The sequence below is a fragment of the Sminthopsis crassicaudata genome, chromosome 1 (assembly GCF_048593235.1).
Source record: "Sminthopsis crassicaudata isolate SCR6 chromosome 1, ASM4859323v1, whole genome shotgun sequence".
NCBI classification, from domain to species: domain Eukaryota; kingdom Metazoa; phylum Chordata; class Mammalia; order Dasyuromorphia; family Dasyuridae; genus Sminthopsis; species Sminthopsis crassicaudata.
In genome coordinates, this window is record NC_133617.1 from 751,196,207 (window position 1) to 751,221,229 (window position 25,023).

The 25,023-nt window shown below is 40.6% G+C and overlaps 1 protein-coding gene across 1 annotated transcript in view; it reads left to right on the forward strand.

Annotated features, from left to right (window-relative positions):
* SUGCT (succinyl-CoA:glutarate-CoA transferase) overlaps positions 1 to 22,156 on the forward strand; it is a 579,062-nt gene extending 556,906 nt beyond the window's left edge. Inside the window, exon 14 of the mRNA XM_074284503.1 lies at positions 20,916 to 22,156. Coding sequence (XP_074140604.1) covers positions 20,916 to 21,079 — 164 coding nt within the window. The 3' untranslated portion in view covers positions 21,080 to 22,156. The remainder of the gene's footprint in view (positions 1 to 20,915) is intronic.
* The last annotated feature ends 2,867 nt before the right edge of the window (positions 22,157 to 25,023 follow it).

Below are 25,023 nucleotides of genomic sequence, written 5' to 3' on the forward strand. Positions count from 1 at the left end.
ATTTATGAGATCAAATTTGCCTTCTTCAATTAAAATCACTCGTTCATTGTATTCATTATACATAATCTGGTCATTTTTATATAGACACTGAGCCATGGATAGATATTGCTTCTCTTCTTAGACATTGCTTGCTTAGTTTTCTGAACATTTCTCTGGGTAGTCTTATTATGCTCTACCTCTTACTCTCTGTAAGATCTTGCTAGTTGTATATGTATTGACAATTCCTTTTTGATGGATCTGAATAATTTGTCCCCTCCATCTCCCTCTTCTCACTACTATATTCAATTTAAAGCCTACATCTCCAAGTAGATTTTTTCAAGCCTTCATAAGAAGCCTTCTATTCTTGACCCAAAATTTTCCATTACTGTGCTTGTAGCCATAGCCACAAAATCCTCATTCCTTTCCTTGACGCTGTCTTCTTAACTCTGTGTTCATTTCTACTATGTCACCCTTCTTCTGAACATTCTGCTGTTGGTACACAGCAAAACTATCTGTTTTCCTGAGAGGATTAGTTCCTTAATACTTTATTTTCTTTAGAGATGTTCCTTTTGTCACCTCCATGTGAGTCACCAGAAATGGATTTAGGTGTTTAGATTTAATGAACAGCAGGAGATTCTCCATCTTATTTCAGATATGTAACCCATGAATACAACTTGCCTCTTGATTGTCCATGTTGAGTCAATAAATGGGTTTCATTGGAACTCTTTCTCAAGGAGTCGCCGAGCTTATTCCTTTTTTCTGGATGCCTCCATCCTGACAGCAGAAGTGGGGTCTCCTCATTATTCCCCAGAGCAGGAATCCTATTGCTCCATAAGGATCAGCCTTTTTTTTTCCTTTGGACAATGACAAAAGTCCCCCAAACCTATTCAATTCTCTTTCTTGTTCCTTGTCTCCTCGGTGGTACATTCATCACTCTTCCGTCCTTTGGACACATCTCTGTCTCTTTAGAATATTTTCCTCTTGGAGTAGTTCTTCCACTTTTTCAAGAAATGTGCCATTGTCCCTGACAAACTACAGAGCAGAGAGGAGTATATAACTTCAGCATCTTCACTTTCTCTTCTAGCAGGAAATCAATACCCACATAATTGTTACTGGGCACTGGAACAAATACAAGCCCAACACAGTCTTCAGATCATCTGAACATTCTTCTGCCTGAAGTGCGATGGCCAGCTTTCTATTTCCCTGGATGCTAAATGGGAAGGAAAACTGTCTGCTCTCTGTCCAGGTTTCTGTCACCTAGATAGGACATTTAAAAATATTAGATCAGGGGCAGCTAGGTGGAGCAGTGGATAGAGCACCAGCCTTGAATTCAGGAGGACCCGAGTTCAAATCTGGTCTCAGACACTTAGCACTTCCTAGCTGTGTGACCCTGGGCAAGTCACTTAACCCCAGCCTCAAAAATAAACAAACAAACAAATAAACAAATAAACAAGTAAATAAATAAACAAACAAATGAATAGATAAATAAATAAGTAAATAAATAAATAAAATATTAGATCAATATTTTCCCCAATCATTTCTAACATAATCTAGCATAAGTTGTTTAGTATATGATATTAAATTTAAAAATTTCTGCCAGTCTTAAGAAAAGACCAACAATTTTAAATTATTATATTTGAATGAGATTTTGATAGAAAGTCATCTTTCATTTTCAGATTCTGCCTGCTTGCATATTAGCTGGTTACTAATGCCTTCATCCATTGTCCATCTTCTCGTTGAAAGGAATTGGTCCCATTTGTTGGGGGTGAGGCATCTTCTGAGTGCTGTTGCTTTTCTCTCTGCCTCAGTTTCCTCATCTGTACAATGAGGATTGTAATCACCTGCCTTCCATTATTGTTCTGAGGATCAAATTTGTAAAATGCTTTGTAAATCTGAAAACATTTTAGAAATACTCCCTATTATGGTGTTGTTGTTGGTACTGTTTTGTTTCATTTTTGTGAAACATAAAGCTTTGAGATTTGGGAAAATCAGGTACAGTGTGCACAGTGAATATAGTTTATTGTGCTCACAGCAGTGGTTCATGGAATTGTGAAAGGTGTGGCCAATTCTGTTTTTGAGGGTTCGCCTAGAGAACCTAAAAACTTGAAGTCAGTAGACACTGGGACTTGGTTCAAGTCTAAATCAGGACGACTTGACATTCGGTCCAAATCGCACATATTTTCAAGCCTCAGAAAAATAAGACACTTTCTCAGATTTTGCTGTTAGGGTTCTTTCACACATTTCTGGTGGGGGCATTGTTCCAAAAGTGCTCTTTAGTCTGAGGAGTTCAGGCAAAATGCAGGCAAAAAAGGCATCAGGAGAAAGAAGAAGTCCTGGGTTGGGTTCAGAAGCTCTTGGCTTGGAAGTTGACTCTGTCACATTGGGCAACTCAAATCCCTTTTCTTGACTCAGTTTACTACATTTCAAACTGAGGGAGTTGGACCAAGAGACCTATGAGATTTCTTCTAGCTCTGGAGCTATGACTCTATGGAGGAAATAAGCTTGAAATATGGCTCTCACGTATACGTGGTCACCTCATTCATCATAATATACTTGTTTCTTCCTCTGAAAAGGAAAAATAACAAAAAGTGGGGCTGGATTTAGAGTTTTTGAGTATTCTTCTAAATCAGTCAGAGAAAAGATAAAAATTTATAGCTATTATTTTACTTGATTCTCACAGTAATCTTTTAGGTATATACTTCTGGTATTATTTATTCCCATTTTATGGAGGAGAAGACTGAGAGTCTTCCATGAGCAATGACTCAATGAGTCTATGAGCGAGGTCATGCACCTAACAAGTATCAAAAGACTCTAAATGTAGTACTCTGATGTACATCATACAGAACCATTAATTATATTCTGCTGTAAGATATCAATCCAGCTTAATTCAGGCCAAAACAGATTGTATGAGTAATTAAGATCAAAGCCAAAATTAATTCAAAAGTCCTTTTTTATTCGGTAATTAAAAAAAAAACTCATTTTACCTTGATTTTTTTTCTTCAGAAAATGATCTTTTCCCTCTATTTCACATAGAAATATTATCATTAAGTCTGTGCTGCTCTTTGGATTTGAGTGAATCTGGAGACCCCTTGGAAAAGTTGGTGGGCAAGAGGGAAACTCATGCAAAGCAGAAGGAGACAAGTTGAAAGAATTTATGATGAACTCCAGAAGACTCCTGAGCCTTGACTTAAGAGCCTTCTCTAAATTCCACAGGATCCAGGGCCAAGAATAGCCACCTGGTCCAGCTTCCAGGCTGTCCTTCATGTCTCCAAGATGAACCTCCATCTAATTCGGCTTTCTTGACTGGAAACTTTATTCCCCAATTCTCCGCTATGGTGCTCTGAGGCGGAGGAGGTGAAGAAGAGGTCATGACTTTGAAGGTTGATGAAGTTTATAATATTCTGGACTGAGGTTCTGGTTGAACTGATACTGTTTTCCATGCTCCAGGCTGACCAAACAAAGTCTTGGGAACGTAGCCACAGAGAGCGTGTTGAATCTTTGAATTACGAGGGTGAAAAAGAGAAGTATTGATTATCTTGGCAGAGTTTGCACTGTCATCAAGGTGGTTTATGGCCAGGCTGATCATTTGGAGAAGTGTTGAAAAGAGCAGGAGGGTCAAGGATAGTTCAAGGAGGAGAAGGGAGCTCACAGGCGAGATGCCCAGCTTCTTAAAGGACCCTCGGCAAAAGGAGCCATGACTTTGGCAGATGGACGTGAATGGGACTTTCCCATGTAACTTGGATGTAGGGTGCGGTCCAGGACCTGATTTGACCCTTATCCTCCTTGGGTAGTAAAAGGATCGAGGGAGGGGGAGAAACAATACAAACTGTCCTGCCTTTTTCCAGAAGGAAAAATCCATGTCAGAACAGATCCTCAAACCACAGAGTTGTAGCAAGCATTTAGCCCACAATCCACCTGAAAACAAATTTCTTCCACAATATGCCTTATAAACGAGCATCAAGTTTTTTGCGATCCATTGTCGGAAAGGTTCCCCCCTTAACATCAACCCCAAATTTATGTCACCTTCAATCATTCCAGGTTCTGCCTTCTGTGGACAACAGGACAATCCAACCTCTTTTTCAAAGGGCATTCTTTCAAATAGTTGAATACGGTTATAACATATGCAGTCTTTTCTTCTTCAGACTAGACATCCCCAATTCCTTCAGCCTAAACTCCTATCAGGGTTGGTGGTCCTTCTAAGGAGACTTTTCAGTTTATTGATATCTCTCCTAAACTATACTCCCAAGAACTAAACACCATACTCACGACTTGTTTAGTTATTCAATCATGACCCTGTGAACCATAGTATACCAAGGGTTTTCTTGGCAGAGATATTGGAGTGAGTTGCCATTTTCTTCTCCAATTCATGAATTACATCCATGTTTATATGCTTACAGTGATCTGCCAGGGGATCACATTAATGGGACCCTAAATACACATACATCTGGATATATATTCTTTCCCCCCATTTGTTCTTTTACTGGGTGTTGGAGACAATGGTGTTAAGTATTATTTAAAACTAGAATTATGGGACTTAGATAAAAAATACCGTCTTCCAAATACATCAGTTAGACAGCAATATTTTAATCAACCAACCAATCAATAAACATTTATTAAACACCTATTATGTGCCAAGCCCTTTGATAAGCATTAAGCACCAAAAAATATTCAAAAGACAGTTCCTTCCCTCAAGGAGCTTACAATTTAATGGGGGAGACAACATGCAAGCAATATAAATATAAATAAAGCTATAAAGAGATAAATTAATAAATTAATGGAAGGAAGACATTGGAATTAGGAAAGGTTGGGAAAGGTTTCTTGTACAAGATAGGATTTTACTTGGGATTTAAAAGGAAGCCAGGGGAATTTACCAGAATTTAGACCTGGTACTCTATCCACTGTGTCACCTAGCTGTTATTGGCTATTTATTGACTTCTAAATAAAATAAACTATTTTCTGTTCCCTGAACTCCACTACTTTCCCACTTCTTTGTGTTTCTTGTGCCCTATAATGTCCTCTCCTTTCTTTACCTGCTGAATTTGACCTTCAAAAGCCTGGTTCAAAAGCTGTCTCCTCCGAGCAGTCATCCCTGATACTTGGCTGGCTCTAACAACTTTTACTCTTAGATCTCCTATAGCACTTTGTTTCCTACCTCCTTGAATTCAATTACCCTTTGTGGTTTTATGTGTCATATCATACTAGAAAGTAAAGTCCATGAGGGATGTTGGGAGATTTTGCTGCCAAGGCAATGAACTCTTAAGAAATGTGTGTAATAAAGATAAGAATTCAGGATAAAAAAAGGAAGCCGGGGAGGTCAGTAGTTGGAACATTTTAGGCATGGAGGACAGCCAGAGAAAATGCCCAGAGATGAGAAATGGAGTTTTATTTGTGGAACGGTGCCATTGAAGATAAGAGCATATGGTGGATAGTACAGTATAAGAAAGCAAGAAAGGTAGGAGGGGTTTATATTGTGATGAACTTTGAATACCAAACAGAGGATTTTGTATTTGGTCTTGGAGGCAATAGGGAGCCAAGGGAGTTTATTGAGGAGGGGGTTGACATGATTGGATCTTCAAATCACTTCGGTGACTGAGTGGAAGGTAAATGAGTGGGGAGAGACTTGAGACAACTGGCAACTATTGTGAGGTAATGAGGATCTGCACCAGTGGGTGCAGTGTCAAAGGGAAAAAGGGACAATTTGTGAGAGATGTTGCAGATGTGAAGTTGGCAGGCCTTGAAAATGACTTAAATTTGGGGTGAAGGAGAAAGAAAGAGTTGGGGTGTGCAGAGTGGCTAAAGCTAAAATATTTAATTATTTGTTGGGCTCCAAACTAATTTGCTCTTGTATCCAAGGTATTTTTTATTGAGAACAGAAGGAAATGGGTTAAGTTTCCTGTAGGCCATGCTGCTCTGTGGCACTTATGAACCTCGGGTGACTTGTGGAAGGAGGTCCTGAAGTTTGGAGCATAGATCACATTGTTGTCTCTGGTACCGTGATTGTCCTGGATGCTTTAACACAAAATCCAAAGAGCACCACGGATCAGGACTCTCCTAAAATATCTCCTAAGGCACATTTATTCTTTATGACCCTTTTCCCACCATGTCATGCTCATTTGAATGGTTTTGTCTGAAGTTATCTATGATCTAATGGGTTTAATGTGTTCTAACTGGATAGCTTAGCTTGGTGCTTTGGATGCTCTGGCTGATAGGCGCCATATACAAAATGTTGTGATGATAAAGATGATGATACCGAGATCAAGGATTGGAGGGGAAATTGCCAAAGAATCCTGGGTTAGAGAGCTCATTTTTTTTCAGCCAAATGAAGTTTGTCTCCTTATGACACCGGTTAAGCCTTGAAGATTAAATACTATCTGTAGCAAGTATCTTAACCATGGGCCCAAGGAGCCAAAATAAAAAATATTTTGCTATGGAATTGCATATATTCTAAGACAGATGTTTGTTTTTCTTCCAGATTTTTGACTTTGGGAAATGTAGTGCCCAATTCAGAAATGACAAAAAAGAAAAATAAAATAGTATTTATCCAAGCAGTTCTAGCTTGGTCTGTCTCTCCTTGAGGAAGACTGTGGTGATAATACGGGGGCAGGGTGGGGAAAGAGGGAATGATTTGCCATGACACTGACCCGTGGTGCTGATCTGTGAGACATTGCCTGTTTAAAGGTTTCAGTAGAAATTTTTTGTTCAGGACTACAAGAAGCACATCAGGAAAATGCGGCAGTTGGGACCCCTTCTCTCATACTGCTAGGACTTTCCCTCCATTTTACACCAATGGCCCCCATCCACACCAGCACTCAAGGGAGGCAGCTGGAAGAGGTGAAGCAGTGTCTCAGAGGGGAAGGTTTCCCCCATCCCCAAAATACTGGGATTGCACCAGGAGAGCTCTGCAAACCCTTTCAGTTCCTGAGGGCCCCATAGGCTCTTGTTGGCCACTAGTAACTTTTGCCATGCTGCTGCAGATTGGGAGACCCTGGGAACAGATGGATGGGATTTCCAGTCCTCTTGAGTCAAACTGATGGTCAGAACCTGTAACCCCTGCCTTTTATGGTTGCAGCTCCTGATCATGCTGGGGGAATTGAGAGCTCAACCCCCGCAAGGCTACTTAGGGGGAGCATCCATGGGGCCCCCTTTCTTGCCTCCATGCGGTCTTTTCCAGATTGTTTCATTGAGGATTATCATTAGGATGTGTTGGCTGTTGAGGGAGATTAAAAAGAATGAAGCAATTTAAAAAACCATTCCCAGGCCTAAGAGTCTAGGACCCCCTCCACATTTGGGCCACCTGCAGCTGGGTTCCTGGTCTGAGCAAGGCTTCTTTGGGTAACTACACTAAGAATAACACCGCTAGCCACAGCTGCTCTTGTACTTTGCCTTTACTTTACAGGTGAGCAAACAGAGGCCCAGACACTTTAATTGATTTGTCCAGAGCTAGTGAGGTCTTTCTTCCTGACAAAGTCCAGAACTCAGCTGCAGAATAGCTTGTGGGGCCATGGATGAGACCCTTCAGGAGGGAGTGGAAGCCTCAAGTCTTGGCTCTGCCACTTAATGGCTAGTAGGCCCCCAATCTCTGCAAACTGTGGCTTACTCCTCTGGACACTAAGAAAGAGAACATGTTTATTATCTATCTACCCAGTGGGGTCGTGGTGAGATGGCAGCAAAATGATGTCTCAAAAGCCTTTGGAACATGAGCACCGAGGCTTTGATGACTCCTCACAGCCATGGGCTGTCCTCCAGTGGCTCAGTCGCTGCCCGTCCTTCCTTTGCCAAACCGTCCAACTCTCATCTTGGTCCTGTCCACTGTGTGGGAGGCGTTCACCGAGGTCCTTAACATTTGGAGGGCACGAGAGTCAACCTCGGCTCCCAGTGCTGGCAGAGAGTGAGGGAGGGGGAGGCAAATGATAGTGGGAGTGGTGGGAGTGCTGCTGTTAGCATTGCAACTGCTACTTACCACTAGTACTGTCGCTAGTGTAACTGTTACTACTTATTGCTTCCACCTACCACCATCACCACTACTACTACTGCTACTACTGCTTACTATTACTTCTGCCATCTCCACTATTAGTACTAGTACAAATTACCTACTACTATCTACTATTATCCCTGCTACAACTGCTACTTACCACTAGTACTGTCGCTAGTGTAACTGTTACTACTTATTGCTTCCACCTACCACCATCACCACTACTACTCCTGCTACTACTGCTTACTACTACTTCTACCATCTCCACTATTACTACTAGTACAAATTACCTACTACTATCTACTATTATCCCTGCTACAACTGCTACTTACTACTAGTACTGTCACTACTGTAACTATTATGACTTATTGCTTCCATCTGCCATCTACCACTACTACTAGTATTACTATTACTACTACTTCTACCATCATCACTACTACTACTATTATAAATTATCTACTGCTACCTAGTATTATTACTGCAATAACTGCTACTTACTACTACCACCACCATCACAACCACCACCACTACTGCTAGTACTTACTACTACTTCTACTATCACTACTACTACTATTATAAATTACCTATTGCAACTTACTATTACTACTATTACTTAGTGCTACTATCTACCACTACTACCACCACTACTACTGGTATTATTACTACTACTTATTGCTACTTCTACCATTACCACTAACACTATTTACTACTACTACTACTATTACTATTACTACTATCACTATTACTTACTACTACTATCATCACCACCACTACTACTAGTATTACTAGTACTACTACTACTATCACCACTACTACTATTATTATAAATTATCTACTACTAGCTACTATTATTACTGCTGCAACTGATACTTAACTATTAACACCACCATCACAACTACCACTACTTCTACCACCACTACTACTACTATTACAAATTACCTACTGCAACCTACTATTATTACTACTATTACTTAGTACTACCACCACCACCACGACTGGTATTATTACTACTACTACTTATTACTACTTGTACCGTTACCATTAATACTACTTGCAACTGCTGCTACTATCATTATTACTACTACTACTACTACTATTATCACTACTACTACTAGTATTATTACTACTACTACCTACTACTACTTCTACTATTACCACTAGTACTACTTGCTGCTGCTACTACTACTATTATTACTACTGCTACTACAACTTGTGACTACTACCACCATCACCACTACTACCTATTATTATTACTATTACTATCTATCATTACCATCACCACCACTAGTACTACTATTTAGTACTACCACTTCTACTTATTACTAATATCTACTACAAATAATTATTACTATTACTACCACTACTATCACTACCACTCCTAGCTAACCTTTTTTATAAGCTTTTAAGATTAATAGGTCATCTTGTGATTATTATCTCATTTGCTCCTGGCACTGTTATTACACCCATTTTACAGATGGAGAAGTTGCTAACTCATTTCCCTTTTGTGTAAAATACTGGGATTTCACTAGGAGATCTCTGCTAGCCCCATCAATTCCTGAGGGTCTTTGTGAACTTGGACAAGCTCACTTCCTGGACCTTATCTCAGTGTCTTCCTTATTAGTTTCCATGCCCCCTGAGGTGCCTGCCAGCTTTAGGTCTACATTGCTTTCCCTTTTGGGGTCCTGTGCCGTATTCTTCAGGAACGACTTGACACTACCACAAGTCATCCTGAGGCTCAGCTAATCTGCAAGCATTTATGAAGTACTTATTCTGAGTGAAGCCCTGACTGGGTGCTAGGTCCTATGTGGTGGACACAGGGCTAGGTACCAGAAGCACAAAGCATTGAACAACCTGTTCTGTCTTATTGCACTCTAGGTGGGATGCGAGAGAGGCTCACTGTGCCAGAGCCAGAGGCCATTTCAGGAATATTGTGGCGTCTTTGCAGACTATAATTCTGTACCTCCCATCTCTGAGTGCTGGACACTGGGATCTCCTTGAGAGCAATCACTAGGTTTTGTTGTTGCCCTTTGTCTCCACAGTGGCACAGCCTGATGTAACTCAGGCACTGAGATGGAATCTGTCTCCTCTTTGGGAGGATTTCTCCACTAATGAATCTGTGCCCATGGGTCTTTGCCCACGGAAGATGGCGGCTGTGTAGTAGATTGAACTGGAGGACGTGTGTTCCACGAGAGGTCTGTGGCAGCCTAGGAAGGTATTCTGAAGGATGGGAGCCCCGGAATATCTCTTTAATGTCATCATCTCGAGCAGCCAAGGACATTAAAGGCATTTCCCATCTGGTAGATTACTTTCTCTCTGATCTTGTTTCCAGACACCTTCATTCAGCTTTGTTTTCTGGGGTAGGGGAGAGGAGTAGGGAGGAGCAGGAGGAGGTAACCTCCCCCCATGGAGTTTAGTCTAGTCTAGGAAGGAAGCCAGCAACTCTGTTGCTTTGGAGATCACTTTTCGGTGGTATAACTGAGTAGGGAGAGGTGACTTCCATCTGTTTTGGGGGGTACCTTGCCATTGTAGTAATGTAGTATTTTATGAGGCTTTTCAAGAACAGTGGTCAACTCTTCCTTCATTTTATTTGTAAAAATGTAGATTGTGAACTTGAAACTGTTAGGGACCCCTGAGACCAACAAAGGCCCTAACTTTACAGATAGGAAACTAAAACGCTGGGACGCTGTCCAAGGTAACTTGTGTAAAAGCATCAGATACTGGCTTCGAACTCAAGTCCTCAGATTCCTGCATTAGCAGGATTTCCCCTAGATTCTATGGCCTTGTTTGCAAATCCCTTCGCAAAGATCAGCTCACTCAGCTTCTCAATACTCTCTGAGAAGGTAGCTACTGCATTGCAAATGAAGAAACTGAGTCAGAGAGAAGTGTAGGATTTACCACCTCACCCGCAGCTAGCACTCCGGCTCTAGTTCGCTGCCCAAGGAGTCCTTTGCTTCCATTTGAGCAGAATCTGTGATTTCAGAAAGATGGACACTCTGGAGACTTTAGGGGTATCAGGAGCCAGTCTGTTTCTGGACTTGAAAGCCCCAAACTACCCCTCCTCACATGAAGGAGTCCCACTTTTTTTCAGCCATGTTAATAGCCTTATATTTTCTCTTTGGCTTTTTGGGATAGGACTAATTTCTCAGGTGGAAGTTTATATTCTTTATTCTGTCTAAAGTCATGGATATCATGGAACCCTGGACACTCTCGTTTTACAGATGAGGGAGCTGGCACCCACAAGGGGAAAGTGCCGGGCCATACAAGTAGTCTGAGAAGCCAGGGACATAACCTGATCACCTCCTGAATTGGTGGGGGACAAGTGAAAGCTACTGTTGCCAATTCCCTCTGTGAAGACCCACCTGCATCTTTCTTTTGGCAGACAGCATTCCCATAGGGGCATCTGCCCTTTGCTCAGTGGATGTTTGCCTGGTGCATCAAGTGGAGGAAAGTTTAGGTCTGGGCAAGAACCATGGAGAAACTCATAGGGGGAGGGGAGTCATTGCTATAAATGTCTGCTATATATCGAGTGTGAACCAGAGCATATTGGCCAAGAGAGTCTTTGAATCTGAAAAAGGCCATTCCAATCCTAGTTTGGATCCTGAGTGACATGTGGCCGAGGACAAGTTCAGCCTCTCAGTGCTGCTGGGATCTCTCTAAAACTTGAAGTTCACATTATCTATGAAGAGACTCTCCATCAGGGAATTCTCCAACTAATAAAATCACAGGTCTATGACACCACACTACCTTGGCTTAAATTGAGTTATTTATCTTAACATTTCCAAGCCCAGTGCTTTGTCCACTGTGTCACCTAGCTGCCCCTAGCTCACCGAGTGAGTAATGGGTAACAATTGATAAATGAAAATTAGAACTCAGCAGCCGATAGAGAAATTGGAGGATTAAGTAAGGAAAATTTGGGTAAGTTTATTTAAAAGAAGAATCTAATAGACCCAATGTAGGCATGGTTTACTACCCAAAATAAAAGAAAAAAAAGGATCTGGAGGTCAGAGTGGTAGTATCTAGTCTACAAGGTAATTTGCAGTTACTCGAAAAGAAGGACTGTAAGGAAGGATGTAGAGAAGTAGGCCCAGTAAATGCTTTTGCTGCACTAGTCAGAGAAGGCTACCTCCTACTGCTTAAAGAGGGCAGGGACAAACTGGGGAGAGTTCATAGGCACAGCCACAAAAATACTTAAAGTTCTGCAGGCTAGGATTCATTAGGAGAGGTTAATGGACCTGGGATTGCATGTTCCAGAAACTGAAGCACTGGAGGCTGATCTAACAAATGTCTTCAAGTTTAATGGGAATTGTCATAGGGGGAACAGTGACCAGATGCTCACTATAGACCTGTGCAGTCATGTTGAACATGACACCTTTTGTTTAATACTTAAATTGTGAACAGTTGTGTCTGAGATGCTTATTTTTTTTCTTGACCAGTTAAAAAAATTAAGGTTTGCCAAGAATATTTTATCCAGGCTCATGGGGTGTACATATGGGATTGCAGACATTGCTATAGCAAATGGCTGCCGTACTTTAAGCGTCTCCCCTTCCTGGCCCAATGCTCCACTCAACTGCTGCAAGTCTGACCCTTAGTATCCTCCTATTCAGCAAATCAAGGGCTTCCTGTTACCTCTAGAGTCAAATATGAATTCTTAGATTTGACATTCAAAAATCTCATTCAGGGCAATAACTACTTTTCCAGCCTATTCATTATTCCCCTTCCAACATTTAACAGTCCATCCTTTACCTGAACCTTACAAAGCTTGGAAATAGGGGAGCCGCTAATATCAGACAACAGGAGGATACAAAAAGAGCAATCATTTTCTCATTGACATGGGGCTGAACCGCCTTTGAGCTCCCAGATCTTCTTACTCTGTTTCCTAACACAAACACAAATGGTTTTGTCTTTGTAAGTGTAACAATGGCACCAAGTATTCCATCCAGTCTCCCTCCATCAATTCAGAATTCCCTAGGGATTCTAATTCCTTCTTCTAGTTAAGCAGCATGTTTCCAATGTAGACTTAGGAACTTCCTACTCAGGGAGGTCAAATTTGACCAGACTCACCACAGAAATCATTGGAGAATTGTCTATGGAAGGAAATGATATTATCAGCTTGACCTGTTCTTTACACAGCTAGATTTCAAGTGCCCTTGGAAAAGCCCAGTGGATACAGCCCGCTTGAAACAATTTGAGATTTACAGAAGCACTATCTGCCCTAGCATATGCCCAGTTCCAGTTGGCTAGGCTACCATCTTGCTCAGAGTCCTCAGTCAGCTGGCCAGGAATCTGCCAAGTCTCATTCTAATCTCCTCTGAACATATTTCCCCACATTTTTAATTTTCTAAAATGACATACTTCGATTGGGGAAGGGGGTGACAGGAGGGGAGGAAATGAGATTTGACCAAATCTTTGAACCAATCTAATAATAAATTGTCTTGGGTCACGGTAAGCCAGGGATTCTGGCATGATAGGGTGTGTATGTGTGTGTGTGTATGTGTTGTGTGTGTGTGTGTGTGTGTGTGTGTGTGTATGTGTGTGTAGCTATAGGAGCTTTAAAAGGAAGCAGTTCCTGAGCAAATACAATGGCAGATAAGTGATCAAGCATGGCAGAGGAGAGAATGAGAAAAGATGAGTGTGGCAGAACTTCTGAGCAGGGAAAATCCCTTGGATCCCTGCCAAAGGTCTCCTTTCCCCTTTGGTGAATTTTATGTGGAGTATGAAGGGCCAAGCTGACAGCTCTGGAGACAGAGGTCTTGTCTCTGTAAGGGCAAACCAAAACAATGTTTTCCATCCATAGAATTCCCTGCATAGCCCAGAGTATTTATCAGCTTTGCCTTAGGTCCAGGTGCCATTCAGCAGAACATTCAGAGAGCCCTGCTTCCTGCTTCCTGTGGGCTTCCACAGGGAAATATGGTTTGATCCATTATTTTTGTGGGTTAAAAGATAGGTTGTACTTTTAATGAAGGACATAACATTGACATTGCCTGTGTTTTATCAAACAATTGGTCTTGGGAGAAAAGGGATAAATGTTATGAATAAAATAAGGTAAATAAGAATCATTCATTTCATACACTAAACAAAAAGAAAGTGAATTCAATATGTTGACTTAGATCCTTGCATGGCCCTTGTGGAATAGCCTTACGTGAGATGCTAAGACTTCATTCACTTTTGAGATGCTGTAGTCTTTTGTAGGGAGTGGGGTTTTTCCCCGAAACCTTTGGAAGTAAATGGAGTATAATTGAGTCAGAGTTCTATATAGTTTTCCTTTTAAAGGATACCTAGCTTAGCACCAGTCTAATGGAAGAGCTTGGAATCTGCCAAGGCTAAGAACCACAGGCTATGCAGGTTCATTTGCACCCACAGCCAACTATCACTTCCACTATGGAACTTGAGAGGAAGGGACCTGAACAGTTCTTCTAAAACACAGAAGTATCAACTATCAATCAGCCAGCTTCCTTAGATTCTTATAGAGAAGGATGCATTTCTTTACTGAAGTAAAGTAGAAGTCACGCTCATTTTTATGACTGGAATGTTCTCCCACCTCTATTCTGATTCCCTCATGGTCACATTCTAGAGAAGGTCTTTTTTAGGCTTCTCAGGACCAACCTTCCCCCTCTAAGGGTTCTTGTTTATAAATGTCTATTTATATGCATGTCTCACCAATCAGAATGGAATTTCTTTAAGGACAGGGGCTGTTGTGCTCTCTACAATTTATGACACACATTAAGCTCTTAATAAATATGTATTGATTGTTTGCTCAGAAATCAAAATTGCATAAGTGGAACCCACTTCCGAGTGTTGCACAGTTTGTCTTTACATTATATTTTTGGGAATTTCATAGATGTCATGTAACAGGATTACTCTGAGGAGTTTACAATAAAGTACTCCAATAATCACTTTGTGAATGAATAATAATGGATGTTTTTCAATTGGGGAAAAACTTCTATTCGTATAAATTTGACTCAATTCTCTATATACATGAGAAATTTGGCTTTCACTAGAGAAACTTGCTATAACATTTTTCCCCTTAGGCTTCTGATTTTCTTCTAATCTTATTCAAAACCTTTTAGATCTAATATAATCAAAATTAGCTATTTTGTTATATTTTATTGTTCTCTATCTCTTATTTGAATATAAATTCTTCCCACATATATATATATATATATATATATATATATATATATGTGTGTGTGTGTGTGTGTGTGTGTGTGTGTGTGTGTGTGTGTATTTGACAGGTACATTTTTCTATATTGCTTTAATTTGCTTATGATATCATCATTTTTAATGTTTAAATCATTTACTCATTTTGGTTTTATTATACAGTGTGAGATGTTGGTTTGTACTTTCTGGCAAACTGTTTTCTAGTTTTCCCAATTTTTATCAAATTGTGAATTCTTGTCCCAAATTCTTGGATCTTTGGGTTTATCAAATACTAGATTACTATGGTCATTTTCTACTGTGTCTTGTGGGCTTTATCTATTGCATTGATTTAGAACTTTATTTAATGGCCAATACCAGATTGTTTTTCATGGATACCTCTTTGCAATATAGTTTGAGATCCGGTACTGCTAGACTGCCTTCCTTCATGTTTCTCCATCCACCCTGCCCCCCGCCCCCACATTTGAATCCCTTGATATTCTTGACCTTTTGTTTTTTCAGATAAAATGTTGTTATTTTTTTCCAAGCTTGGCAGGTTGATGGCTATGGCCCTGAATAATTTATTTTGGGTAGAATTGTCATTTTATTATATTGGCTTGGCCTACAAATGAGCTGATATTTCCCTAATTGTTTAAATGTTTGTGTGAAAGTGTTTTATAATTGTGTTTATATAATTTCTTAGCATGTCTTGGCATGTAGACTCCCATGTATTTTATATTGTCTGCAGTTTCTTTAAATGAAATTTCTCATTCTAGCTCTTCCTGCTGGAATGTGTTCAGAGAAATGCTGATGGTTTATGTGGATTATTTTTGTATGCTGAAGTTGTAAATTATTTCAACAATTTTTGGTTGATTTTCTAAATATATCATCATATCATCTTCAAAGAATGATAGTTTTGTTTTCTCATTACCCATTCTAATTCTTTCAATTTCTTTTTTCCCCTCATTGCTATAGCCAGCATTTCTGAAATGAAATTTAATAGTGGTTATAATAAATATCCTTGCTTCACTCTGATCTTATTGGGAACTTTTCTAGATCATGCCTGTTTCAGATAATGCTTGCTAATGGTTTTAGATATATATTATTTATAATTTAAAGAAAGCTTCTTTTATTCCTGTTTTCTAGTGTTTTAATAGAATACATAATATGTTTTCTCAAAAACTTTTTCTGCATCAATTGAAATAATTGTATGATTTTTGTTGTTTTTATTATTGATATGGTTAATTATCCTGATAGTTTTCCTATTGTTGAACCAGCCTACTTTTTTGGTATAAATCCCACTTGGTCATAATTTTTTATCTGTCTGATATATTGCTTTAATCTTCTTGTTAATATATTATTTTTTAAAAATTACATCAATGTTCATTAGGGAAACTAGTATATAGTTTTCTTTCTCTGTTTTTGCTCTTCTTGGTTTAGGTATTAGCACCATATGATTAATAATTATAATTAGTATAATTTCCTCATTTACTCTATCTCTCTCTCCCTCCTCCCTTTTATTAGCACCTTCCCCTTCCCCTAATTCCCTTCTTCTCTCTTACTTCCCTAGAGTGTAAGATATATTTTTATACTCAACTGAGTGCACATGTTATTTCTTCTTTGAGCTATTCAAAGTAAGTAAGAGTATGGTTCAAGCATTGCCCCACCTCCTCATTTTCCTTCTACTGTAAAAGCTATCTTTTGTGGACCTCTTTTTTTTCCATTTTACCTTTCCCTTCCTTCTTTCTGCATCTCTTCTCAAATTTTTAAAAATCATTCCATCACAGTCAACTCACACCACTGCCCTTTGTCTATATATACTCCTTCTAACATCCCTAATAAGGATAAATTTCTTAGGAGTTACATGTATCATTTTCCCATGTAGGAATGTAAGCAGCTTAATCCTACTGAATCCCTGATGATTTCTCTTTTATGTTTACCTTTTTAAGATTCCCTTGAGTCCAACATTTGAAAAATCAAAATTTTTATTCAACTCTAGTCAGACATCAGACATGTTTGAAAAATTATTGTTCTCATTAAATACCCATTCCCTCCCTGAAAAATTATACTTGTTTTTGATGGATAGGTTATTTTTGGTTATAATCCTAGTTTCTTTGTCTTCTAGTATGTCATATTCCAAGCCCCCGATCCTGTAAAATGGAAACTTGTTCATCTTGTGTGAACCAAACTGTGACTTCATGACACTTGAATTTTGTTCTGGCTGTTTGCAATATTTTCTTTTTGACCTGAGAGTTCTGGAATTTGGTTGTAATATTCTTGGGAGTTTTCAATTTGAGAGGTGATCTGTGAATTCTTTTCATTTTATTTTACTCTCTGGCTCCAGGATTTCAGGGCAGTTTTCCTTGATAATTTCTTGAAATGTGATGTCTGTTTTTAATCTGGCTTTCAGGTAGTCTACTACTAGTCTACTAATTCTTAAATGATCTTTATTCAATCTCTTTTCTAGATCCGATGTTTTTCCAATGAGGTATTTCACATTTTCTTCTATTTTTTTTCATTCTTTTAATTTTGTTTTATTGTTTCTTGATGTCTTTCTGGGGTCATTTGCTACTAGTTATCAAATACTAATTTTTAAGGACTTATTTTCTTCAGTGAAATTTTATACTTTTTTTTTTTTTGCATTTGGCCACCAAATCTATTTTTAAAGACTTCTTCTTTTTGATGAATTTTTGTGCCTCTTTTTACCATTTGGCCCATTTTGTTTTTTAAGGTGATATTTTCTTCAGAATTTTTTTTTTGCTTCTTTTACCAAGATGTTCGCTTTATTTTCATAATTTTCTTGCATCACTTTTCCCTTCAATTTTTCTTCTATCTTGAAGATTTTGAAAACCTTTTTGAGGATTAACCAGGAATTGGGTTTGTGTTCAATTCCCTTTTTTGTTATTTTGAGGCTTTTCTTATAGCTGTTTTTACAAACTGAGTTTGTGTTTTGATCTCCAGTCACTAGAACAACTTTTTATGGTTATTTTTTTCTTCACTTTTTCCAATTTATTTCTTAACTTTTAACTTCATGTTAAAGTTGGCCTCTGCCCCTGGGCTGGGGGGGGGGTTATTTTGTGTGTTACTGTTTTTGAAGCCAGTTGTGTTCTTGAAAGGTGATATGTTGAAAGGAGAGATGTGGTCACTGCTCTCTAGCTTTTGCTCTTGTTTTTACTCAGGAGGGGACCTTGTTCTTCTGTCGTTGCAAGTGCTACCCTTTCTCTTGGCCCTAAAAGTGTAACTTGGTCCCCTGCTCTCCTGCAGCCTAAAGTGCTAGTGGTCCTTTCTACTTTGGAACTGATACTTTGCACCCTGCTCCCGTGGGAATTACCACAAATACTCTCCTTCTCCCTGGAGCTGTGTCCAGTTTCTCTGCTATTCTGGGGTTATAAGAACTAATGTAGTAATATTCTTTTCCATCATGGAATTGTAACCCAGAACTACATATGTGCAATGCAACAAAATCCTGATCCCAGGACCATCAAAGGGTTCCTTGTCATCTCCTTCTGAACAGTAATCTGACCCCCCCCCCCCGTTATATCTGTGTATTAATTGCTCCTGAAGCTTATGCTATCACTAATGCAGTCACATCTCAGGCTTGCTGGTGTGGTTTCAGGCTTGCTGGTATGGTCTATGTTGTACTCTGCCCCTTCTTTCCCAAATCTAGAGACAGATTTTTCTTACTCATGTCTCAGGTAGTCTTGGACCAGAAAGCTTTAAAACTGAACTTTTATTGGTTCTGCTGTTGCAGAATTCACTTTGAGGTGTTAACTTAAAGCTGTTAGTAGGAAAACTTGAGAGAATTCAGGTAAGTTCCTGCCTCTACCATGCCATTTTAAAAAAAGGTTGATACTTATTATAACCCGAAATAAATCCCTAGACATCGAGACTATATAATTTCATTTAAATGCAATTAAAGGAAGGTAAGAAATAAGCATTTATTAAATACCTATTGTGTAGGAGATTGTGTTAAGTGTCACAGCCCTGGGAGGTAGATACAATTATTGTCTCATTTTATAATTGAGAATTATGAGGCAGACAGAACTTGATTTGCTAGGGTCACACAGCTAATAATTATCTACGATTGGATGTGAACTCAGTCTTTTTGACTTTAGACCCAGCACTATGTTCATTTTATCTGCCTCTAGGAGCAGTTTCTATTATAGATTCTATCCATAATATAAACAGATCTCTTAACCAAGCCATGAGATCATGGATTCTATATTGCTGCAGTCCAAATGCCAGAGCTCATTGATGAATAAAAGAATTTGTTATAGAAATCCTTAATGCTCATTTCCATTTTATCTGTTCATGGTCCTTTCAGTTTCATCCGTACATTTCTTTGTAATGATATGCCTACTTTTAAAGCTGCAATGTTCTTTTTTTGCTTTATTTCTTGATGTTTTGAAGTTGTGCTATTCATAATATCCCATCATCCTCTAAAGTTTTAGAAATCAGTTTCTATTATAAAGAAGTGTTATTATTGACTCCTATGCTATGTGTCTGGGAAAGAGATTTGGTGTTTGTTGCGTAAGTGGGTTTCTAGGCTTTTTTGGTTCTTTTATTACAGGTGACTGATTTTCATGAATTGGACTTTATTAGGGAATGGTGATAGTCTATGTCAATGTGTTAGCCATTTCTCAGTTCTAATGTAAATGGCTTACTTAAAAATAAATCATATTTGAATTGTCTCATTTTTATTTATTCATTTAATTTGAGATTGACTTTTTCCTTATTCTAAAAAAACCAAACCCAATAATATGAATTGATTTGTAATGATAACCAGAGTAGTAGTCGGTTATTTCCTGTCAAGATTTCATCAATTTTGTTTAAAGTATATTATTTGTTGCAGGAGATAAGGCAATGAAAAGTAGCATAGCCCCTGCCTTCAAGGAGCTCATGGAATATTCATTTAGTTTTCAAATAACTAGGTTAAGAATTAAAATGCCATGAATTCAAATGATTAACTAGTAAGAAGAAGGAGAGGGTGCTTCATAGGAACAGTTGTAGCTTGAGAGATGAAAGGAGTAAAGACTTGGAGTTCATATTTTTGGTGGATGGGATGCTTTGGTGACCTAAAGGTCTAGGGGTATTTAGTAATTCTTTACTAAGATATTTTAAAAGGAATCTTTAGAGGGACACCTTTCCATAGAAACCAGATTACGTGCCTGTGTAGAGAAGTTGATGAGGCTTTTTTCTGGAAGGTGGGGAGGGAAGGAAGGAGAACTGTGGAATTACCACATCATTTACTTCCCTGGATTCAGTTTTCTCATTGTTTGTTTTTTGCTGAGACAATTGGGGTTAAGTGACTTGCCCAGGGTCACACAGCCAGGAAGCGTTACATGTCTGAGGCCAGATTTGAACTCAGGCCCTCTTGACTTCAGGGCTGGTGCTCTACCCACTGCATCATTTAGCTGTCCCAGTTTTCTCATAATTACAAAGATTTGGGTTGGGTGGCTTTTGTGTTCAGCTCTGGGGATATTCTCAGGAACTCTGGCTCAAATGGTTTCTTTTGGCCCTGAAAGGCAGAGGGTATTGTGGGAAGGGGCTTAGCTCCTTCCATCTTGCTCTTACTATCATCATTCATATAATTGCTTGGAGAAGTGACCTGGGTAACCAACAGATGGCAGAAATATGTGACCTGTAACCTGATTCAAGGAAAACTGAACGCCAAACTTAATTTCTTCCCCAAATACTGGTGAATCTAGAATGCTGGAACTAGCAAAGAAACGTTTGGTTTCCCTGAAGATGCCCAAGGCTCCTTGGATAATGAATTAATTTCCTAGGGTTTGTCATTAACGAGCTTCCTGTTCTCGTTCTCCTTTGACAGGACCAGCTGTGAGGTACAGTGGGTTCACCATGGCCGAGCCAAAGCCCCCTCCTTTGCTCGGGCAGCATACAGTGGAAGTACTGAAGACGTCCCTGGGCTACGCGGACAGCACCATCAGCGACCTGCTCCGTGCTGGGGTGGTGGTCCAGTCTGAAGTCAAATGAGAAAGGTTGTTTTCTTGACGGAGGAGTCCAGACTGAGCATGCTGGGCAAGAGCAATGCTCTTCCCTCTTCTGGTGCTACAGTCCATAAAAATGAAAACCTAATCAATCCCCTAAGAATGAGCCTGGGGCTCATAACCCCCTTGCCACTTTCTTAACTCTCCCTGGCCTTCCGAAATCCCCCAACCTTTTCCAATTAACACTTATTGCAGGGTCATCTTTATTTCATTCCCTGATTCCCCAGCCCTGAAAAATGGCCTCCCCATTCAGATCCTGCTAATTGCCCCAGTGTTTGCTGCAGGAACAAGCAGGAGGGTGAGGAAGAGCAGAGCCTGGACACAGCCTGGCAGCCTCCACTCACACATAAAGCCCGCATTTAAACCCTTGTTATGAAGTCAAGGCAATAAGCAAAATGACAGGCTCTGTGATTGATTTTAAACAGAATAACCTAATTTTGTGCTCATGAAGGCTTTGTTAATCTGTAATTTAAACCATGGCCTTTACCCATGTCCATTGTAAAACCGAGACCCACTCTTCTGCGAGGCTATGTAAATATTTGCTTTAGGGTGCATCGCTCTGATGGTCCCATGATGGGCTGCAGACCATCCATCTCTGCTCCTTCCCAGGGGCACGGTTCCTGAGGGGAGAGCTTGGAGGGGCAGGCTAGCTTGAGTCAAGCGTGAATAGAAAGGGCTCCTCAAGGGTGCCCAGCCCCCAGATTGAGAGGAATGGAGAGGGAGCAGCCCTTGGGAGATCGGGAGCAAGGCACCTCCCCACCGCTAACAAGTTTGGCAGCTCCTTGGCCCTTGAAACCTGAGTGTTCAAGGGTATAATTTACAAGTAAAGTAAACAGGGTCCTGGAAGGCTTGAACCGTTGAAACACTGGCCCTGGAGTGGGCCTGAACATTAATTCAGACTGACACCCAGCCAAGCTAGGCTCTAGCCATGTAAGGCAGGGTGACTTGGGCCAATGGCTTACCCTGTCCCTAGGGTTGCCCTTTTGCCAATATTTTCCATCGAGTATAAAATCCTCCCTTCGTGCTTGTTCTGTGCTCCTTATTAAAAGATAATGTTATTGCATACTCAGGCTGCAACTGGAACTTTCATTACAGCTCATGTTTCCGACTGTGCCTCGACAGCCCGTCACTTCCTTCGCTCCTTGCTCAGGCTCTCTTTATTTTCTTACTCTTGATCACACAATTCTGGCCTTTAGTTCCTGTAATTAACTGAAATCAAGAAGCCCAAATAAATAAGGCGTTCATCTTCTCCTCGGATTCATGACAACAGTATTGCCCGCTTTCCATTTCCCTTATCAGTCAGGTCATCCCTGGGAAATTCTCTTTTTCAGTTGTGGCCACTCATAGGGATTATCTCCTGAGATGCAGGGGGTGCTGTCTATCCAAGTGAAGGGAGTACTGAGCGGACTGGTACTCTCACCTTCAAGTGCCTGCCATCACTGGATGTCTAGAGACTATTCCTTGAGTCTCCCACCATGAGTAGAAACCTGAACAGACACTACCTTTTCAAAATTTCCCCTTTTTCTTCTATAAAATGGGGCTGGCCAACACTATACCACAGAGTTGTTATAAAGAGTCAACAAGATATGGCTTCATAGCCATATACCATCTGGCAAATTTCAAACACTTCACTGGTTCTGTGACCATCTCTCCAATGAGGCACAGGGTGACTCATTCTTGCCCACCTTTGTGGCTCTCAGTGGCTCACTCCCATAAGGCCAGAGGGCCCTGCCCAATGTGTTTCTGGCATTCCTCATTGTCTCTTGATATCTCAGAAATATCAGGGATATATTCAAGCTGTCCCTGCTCACTCCTTGACTGGCCCATCTTCATTTTGGCTCAGATATTTCTTGTGCTGTAAACCACCTAGTAAGGACTATTATTGCTGCTTTGCTGTCACACGGTGGCCCTACAGATAGGAACCCAGCCACCCTGTATGATGATGACCCCATAGAACATCCCTTATAAGGCCTCTGACAAAAGTCGGCTCCTCCCTCGGGGGCACTTCAGGAAATCTTGTTTCATTCAGCATTGCCATTAACGATATGAGCTCCTTCAGGGAAAATACCACATTTTCCTTTGCTTTGTATCTCCAGGGCCCAGTTCATAGTGAGCACTTAGCAAATGCTTATTGGCTAACTGATAGGTCACCGGATTTTATAGTGTAAGTGCCATACACCTTCCTCTGGCACCATCCAGTTTCTGTGGATCTTTCACACTTTGGGTAAAGGACTCTACCACTGCTCTTTGCCACACGTCTTCAGCTGGTGAGCATCCTTGGCCCATTTTGGCAGACTTAATGCCATTACAGGACCCCCATTACTGATGGCCATCTAAACAGATGGGGGTTAGAAGTCAAGGTCTTAAAAGCAGCGCTTGTAAATGATGTTTCCATGTCTGTGCAAGTGGGCACTGTGCCTATGGGTATTATGTAGGAATTAATGAACTCATCCCCCAAAATCGAGGGGACCGCATGCCATCCTGATGATGAGTGCCCTTCCAGAAGGCAGCTCAGGATCGGTCTCTTCACTTTGGAGAAGCAGCTCTGCATAGATCATAGGATGGTAAATCTATCATGGGAAGGGACTTCCAAGCTGACCCCCTGATCCCCCAAGGTCACGGAAGTGACATTGGGTAGTTCAATTCAAAAGATCACTGTTCCACCCAAATGGATAAAGGGCTCAAAGGGCACCCGCAGGCTTCCTGTCCCTGGCAAAACCAAGGCTGCAATCCCAGCATTGGAGTCATCCTCATGAGGGAAAGGTCTGACACAGGCCTCCAACTATCTGGAAGGATTCAATGACAAACACCTGATACTGTCATTTTATGAGGGAATCAGGAAAGCCAGTGGAGAATATCCTTGGGAAGGGCACTAGCTGAAGCTAAGTTTCCAGATAAATGTGTCCAGCCTTAGACTTTAGCAAGGGGCTCATGGATTGTTTGCATTAACAAGAAGCCATTTTCTCCCCGCCTCCAAATACTGAATCTACAGATAAGCTACTCTGTGCCCAAACTCTGCTCTCTCCAGGGTATTCCCCCAGATAAGTTTGTTCTGGCTTTCGCCAAGCGTGACCAGGAGATGATGGCATGAGACATCGGGGCATATGAAGGAGACAGACCTGCATCCTACACTGTCTGGATGACCTTCATTTTGATCAAATAACTAGGTCAAATGATAATTGATGTTCTTTCCCACTTTAGCAGTTTATGACTTAGTTCCAACTTTTCCTCTTTAAAAAATCATCCCCACCACAACAAAAACCTTTACTTAAGGTTATTGGGGCTGTGTATAAGGAGAACTGGGATTTTTCTTTTCATTTTTCCAAGATTTTGCTCCTAGAGACTATTGGGGCTGTGTATAAGGAAGGGGACAACGTGAAGACTCTTACGGGTTTGGACTGATGGCTGCTGAAATGAAGGAAGAAAGGCAAAGAGAAAAGAAAAACACCAGAAACTCACTATATTGTCCAGGAATAGTAAGTTGTCTTACTTTTCTGCTCCTATTCCCCTTTCTCCCTCTTTTCCTTCCTTTCTTCTTCCTTTTCTTTCCTCCCTTTCTCCCTTCTTTCTTCCCTACATCCCCTTTTTCCTTCCTCCCTTCCTCCCTCTCTCACTCTCTCCTTCCCTCACTCTTTTCCTCTCTCCTTCCATCCCTCCCTCTCTTCTTCCTTTCCTTCCTCCCTTTCTTTTCTCCCTTCCTTCCTCACTTCCTCACTTCCTCCCTTCCTTCTTCCCTTCCTCCTCCCTTTTCTCCTTTCCTCCCTCCCCCTTCCTCTCTTCCTCCTTTCCTCCCTTCCCCCCTTCTTTCCTTCCTTCCTCTCTTCCTCTCTTCCTTTCTCCCATTTCTCCCACTAGATTGTGAGTTCCTTGAGGGCAGAAACTGGTTTTGCTTTTCTTTTCCCCCCAGTATGTGCCTGGCACAGGGCAGGA